Genomic DNA, 5,887 nt, shown 5'->3' on the forward strand with positions numbered 1-5,887 from the left:
CTTCTTCTTCTTCTTCTTCTTCTTCTTCTTCTTCTTCTTCTTCTTCTTCTTCTCCTGCTCAACAAAAATTCGGAATATGCATATATCAATACCTTCAGAAATACCCAATGATTCTCAGACGGGGCCTCCGTGCTTACATTGGCACCACCTGAATGTCTTACTCATGACTCGAGTTTGAATCTCAGTCACCTCAAACAGAATGACATGTATAGTAACGTGTCACTTTTAGGCCTATATTTGGTGGCCGTTACATCAGAGTCTGCTTGTCTTACTTATTGATTGGGTGCTTATTGTCTAGATCTGTCCTTGACATTCTGGTTGTTAACGTTTGTGAAAGGTGGACTCCCACCCCCTTCCCTAATCAAATCCCCACTGCTCATTCCCTTCCCGTCCCCACCCTTTTCATGTGTGTTAAATGCTTTAGGTCTTGCGATATGCTTTATGTGGGTCGTCCTTGATATTATCCTGTTGTAAACTATCCTCCAAATGTTTTTCTGCAACTGTTTGGATAACACTTGTATTCTATTTTTTTCTCCTCAGATGCTCCGCCCACCGCCGGCTCGACCCACGAATCAACGAGCTCGGGCGTGGCTTCTGACGTGGCCTCACTATGCCCGCCCACATCGTCCTTGGGCCTGTCACACGTCAAGGGGACGGAGTCTGCCGGTTCAGCCGGTTCTGCTAAGTCCACGGGGTCGGGGGGCCGGTCGCAAGACTCTGGAACACAGAGCGCGTGCGCGTCATCCCCCGGTTCCCCTCAACCAGACCGACAGCTTCAAAAACAACAACAGCAGCAGCAACAGCAACAACAACAACAGTCTGTAACGTCTTTCTCACATAAGCCGCTCTTGCACGGATCGAGGTCTTCTCCAGCCCCTCCCCTTCCGGTAGCGCCACCTCCGGTTCCGGTCTCCCCTGTGCCAGTTCCTCCGCCATCGACGTCCTCATCCGAAACCAAATCAAAATGGCGGGGCGGAGGGGAATACAGATCAGGGGAATCCTCCTCCTCGTCTCCACTCAACGTCTACACCACCATTACGTCACGCACGGATTCCCCAAACCAAACCCAAGGCTCGAGACAGAGACACCAACCTCAGCCTCGTCTTCGCCGCTCCAGATTCCCAGAGGGCAATGACGTCACCTCGGGATATCCCGGGAATTTCCCAGAAGGGGATTGTCCAGAAAAGTCCCGTGTCCTCCTCTGCCCAGCGTCTGCCTCTGATGCTCGATTTGACGACCCGTCTTACTACTGTGAGATTAGTCAGTGCCGGTCTGGACTACCATCCAAATCAAACACTCGAGATCATGGCGCTGTTGTCAGCAATGGTGAGCTCAGACAGCCGCAGGATTATCATTCCGGGTGTTCTTGTGATAGCTGCCGTTCCCTTAGTCCGCGGCATTTTGAAGAGCAGCAAATTATGTCTCACCAAACGAGCACTGCTCACAAAAACCACCTGTCCGCCAGCAAACATTCAAAGACTAATAATGAAGCTCCAACACCTACGCCAAGACAGCAGCAAAATGTGAAGGGCAAACATCCATCCAAGTCAAAACCACCGCCGTTTCTCTCAACAACTAACCACCAACAGCAACAGCAGCAACTGTTCAAACAGCTTCACGAAGAGCATATTCAGCAGCAGCAGCAGCACCACCACCACCATCAGCACCAGTATCAGCAACAGTATGTCCAGCCATCACCTCTACAACAACAGAAACTGTCGCCTCACTTTCACTCTCATCCTCACCTCAACCGACACGCACTGTCTCCCCCTCCCTACGAACAAGCAACGCACGCACTAGCAGTCCGGCGCTCGGCTAAAGATAGGACCTCACCTTCCAGTCCACGTCCGATAGTTCACGAAGAGGCTGAGATAGACCCTGACCCTCTGGCGATACAGCCCTCTTCCGCACACATTCCCAACCACGATAAATCTTCTGGGAACAGCAAAACGATTTTGGACATATCTGAAATCGACCAGCTAACAGGCATGGTAGGACGTAGGTCTAGCTCACGTTTGGACAGCCGGAGCGGGGATCCGAACGTAATCCTTGCAGGCAAAATGGACAATCAGTGGACTCACTTACCCCAGGCCCTGTCCGAGTCCCACCTCCACCAGCCAGCCAGTAGAACGAAGGGCGGGTCTAGGGGCAGTAGGCACGTGTTACAGTCGTTCACAGCAGCGGAGGTACACAGGCCTCCTGCACACAGTCAGGTAAGTGGGTTTGGGGTTGGTGGGGCTGTGGGGGGGTGTGGAAAGGGAGGGGGGAGGGTGTCTGGACACAATGACATCATACTCTTTTGTGGAAGATAGTGACTGTATTGTCTGGAATGGTAACTGAACGGCAGTAGTTCTTATTGTTATTATTGTCGTTTCTGTAATAAATTTTCGTTGTTGTCGTCATCGTTGTTGTTGTTGTTGTTGTTGTTGTTGTTGTTGTTGTTGTTGTTGTTGTTGTTGTTGTTATTGTTCTTATTCTTGTGTTTGTTGATGTCTGAGTTATTTTGTATTCGCAAAGCAAGTAGTTTTGCGATAAAATAGTGTCTTTGGTTTGTGTTGCTGCTGGTGATGATGTGTTTGTTGTTGTTTTTGGTATATTTATTGCTTTAACTACTGCTGTTGCTGCTGCTGCTGTGCATGTTTCTGGTGATAATGATGCTAATGAAGATGAATTTATGGAGGAAGAGGAAGAGGAGTGGGGGGAGAAGGAGAAGAGGAAGGAGGAGGAGAGGAAGGACAATAAATATTATAATGGTAGTAATGATGAGAAGACGTGAAATGATGACGCTGTCGGTAAAGTAGAGCAAATTTTAATGTCTGGGAGACAGGTTTTCAACGCTGTATATATTCGTAACGGGTGCTTTTTTTTAAGTTTACATTTTCTTGGCCAATGCCGTGTGTCCACATAGACGTATAGAAAATGTCACGTTCAACTTGTTCTTCAAATATCGCCAGACCCACAACCGCCAGTCGCCAGCCTCGCCTTCACAACAGCCTACCACCCCGAAGCCCCGCCCATTTGAGAGACTAACCAATGATCTGCTGCTGAAAATTCTTGCCCACCTACCCACAGATTGCCTTTGTAGATGTGCCCAGGTAAGATTCATGTCAAGATACACTTTTCATTGTTGTTGCTGTTGTTTTTTGTTGATGATATTGCTGATGTTGTTTTTGTTGTTGCTGTTGTTGCTGCTGACAATGATGATGATATTGTTGATGTCTCAGACGTAGTAACTGTTTTATATGATTGTAAAGTATTACTTGTCGCGAACACGTCATTTGGAAACCAGGACACTCTGCTCAGTTGTAGGAGAGTAAGAAGGGAAAAGGGAGGAGGAGGAGGAGGGGGGGGGGCAATTGCCAGACACTATAAAGGAAAGAAAGTACATTGTGTATCCTACTCGTACGTTTGATAGTACATTACTGTGTAAACTTTTTCTGTCTTCCAATCCGATATATGTTCGATCTTCTCAAGTCCGGGAAATCAACTTTCAACCCCCCCCCCCCCCTCCCCCCAATCACCCACTGCACGTTTTCGTTTTCAGAGTTGATGAAATAATCATTTTACTGCACCTACATTCACATAATTTCCTTTCAGTCAACACAAATATAGGTCATATTAACGCTGAAGATTAGAGGTGTTACTTGAGAGTAACGTACAAAGAAATTAAGGTGGAGAGATACGAACAATTAATATTATGTTTGATAGGAAAGAAAGAGCAAACCACACTAGAGGGCCCACCAACCACCCACGCCGATCAGAGCTTTAATGTGGAACGCTCCCAACAAAGACTGATGGGTGGGGTTTGTTCTTTCTGGTTGTTGATCGAGCCATATTTAATTCCTCATCTTATTGGATTATCTTGTCACCCGCCGTGAGGTGTGTTGTATTTAGGAATATACCTCTAGAGATACATTAACGGTGAAGTTTTTGATAGCTGTTTAAATTCCTTAGTTTATATTTTTGGACCGCTTTTTTTTTCTCCGAGTTTTATTTTGCTGTTGATGTGGTTGTGGTTGTTGTTATTTGATTTGTTTGTTGTTGCTTTTTGGGGTGTTGCGTTTGCTTGTTAACGTTTGTTTACTTCCAAGGAATGTAGTTGTTTATTTGTGTTGCTTTTTCGGGAATAGGGGACGGGGTGTCGCTTTCTTTTTAATCAAGATTTCTAAGGATGGGGAAGGGGGCTCATTCTTTTTCTTGACATTCTTTATTTGCCGTTATATTTATTGTGCATAATATACATTTTTATTCCCAGTTCAGCTCCAAATACAAATGATTTGCAGTATGTAAAGGAAACCCACAACCATAACAACCGCTAAACCCACTTCACACATCCACCTGCTCTCATTTCCTTCCACTTCTGCCTCCTGCTCCACCACCCCCCCCCAGGTGTGTCGGCACTGGTACAACACTGTGTGGGATCACCCGATCCTGTGGACGTCCATCGTGATCAACAACCCCAACATCGACATCGACAAGGCGCTCAAGTACCTCACCAGGCGACTCAGCTACAACACGCCCAAGGTGGGACACGGGACGGGGATACTGGGGCAATTAGATATCTAGGGCGATAGAAATAAATGATGATGATGATGATGATGATGATGATGATGATGATGATGATGATGATGATGATGATGATGATGATATTGACAAAAATAGTAAAAATGATAATAATTATTACAATAACAATCCTCCAACTCCTCCTCATCATCATCATCATCATCATCAGCATCATCAGCATCACCATGATCAGAAGAAGAACAAGAACAAGAACAAGAGCAAGAACAAAAGCAAGAAGAAGAAGAAGGAGAAGAAAAAGGAGGAGGAGGAGAAAGATAAGATCTGTCATAAAGAGAAAAAAAATCCCACAACGCATTTTAAGCTCTTCTAGGACTTACCACCATTGAAATTTCTATTTTTCATGGACTGTTCAAGAATGTTTCATAAAATCGGAGTGCATTTTATAATTGCTGTAATTTCTTTTTTTTTTAAACAACAACAAACAACCGAGTCCCCCTAATGCTGAACATGTATAATACAATAACTCAACAACCTCTCAGATATAAGATAGGTCATCGCTGTGCACTCACGTGTTGCGAAATGTTGTATTTCACTATTTGGCTTAGCAAAGACCGGCCGTGATAAGCTGGGTTGAAGCAGCCCGCCTCCTTATTGATCTAAACGCTTTATGTTGATGGGGATGTAACCATCTGACAATCATGTGACAATTATTGTGCAATAATTTGATAATCATTTAACTGTCACTTAACAACCATTTGATAATCTTTTCACAAGCATTGTTTATAATCATTTGACGATTACTTTACATCATTTCATAATCAATTTGCAGTCATTTAATAATAATTTGATAATCATTTGATAATCATTTGATAATAATTTTATGATCATTTGACAATCGTTCGACAACTATTTTCCTACGGCTCAGGTGTGCATGATTGTGGAGAAGGTAAACATCAACGGCTGCTGTCGACTGACTGACCGCGGGCTACAGACGATGGTCAAGCGATGTCCTGAGCTGAGGGTGCTGGACATGCAGGGGTGTCACCTGATCACAAACTCTGGCGTCACGGAGGCAGTATCGCGCTGTGTCAATTTGGAGCATCTCGATGTCACAGGTAAACTCTGTCAACTGTATTTACAAGTATTGACGTTGTTGTTGTTGGTGTTGTTTTTGTTGTTGTTGTTTTTGTTGTTCTTGCTGCTGTTGTTGTTGTTGTTGTTATTGTTGTTATTTTTGTTCATGTTGTTGCCTCTGTTGTTGTTGCTGCTGTTGATGTTGTTGTTGTAGTTGTTGTTACTATATAAAACTTTACCTTTCACTAACACAAACACATGCACACACACACACACACACACACACACA

At 44.6% G+C, this 5,887-nt stretch overlaps 1 protein-coding gene across 1 annotated transcript in view; it reads left to right on the top strand.

Moving 5' to 3' along the window:
• Positions 1-5,887, top strand: part of LOC101863481 (probable serine/threonine-protein kinase yakA) — a gene marked incomplete in the record, with an annotated part of 32,802 nt that overhangs the window by 19,304 nt on the left and 7,611 nt on the right. Inside the window, 4 exon segments of the mRNA XM_013090653.1 lie at positions 541-2,213; positions 2,955-3,095; positions 4,390-4,524; positions 5,450-5,639. Coding sequence (XP_012946107.1) covers positions 541-2,213; positions 2,955-3,095; positions 4,390-4,524; positions 5,450-5,639 — 2,139 coding nt within the window.

This window comes from Aplysia californica, unplaced genomic scaffold, assembly GCF_000002075.1.
Source record: "Aplysia californica isolate F4 #8 unplaced genomic scaffold, AplCal3.0 scaffold01393, whole genome shotgun sequence".
Taxonomy (NCBI): Eukaryota; Metazoa; Mollusca; class Gastropoda; order Aplysiida; family Aplysiidae; genus Aplysia; species Aplysia californica.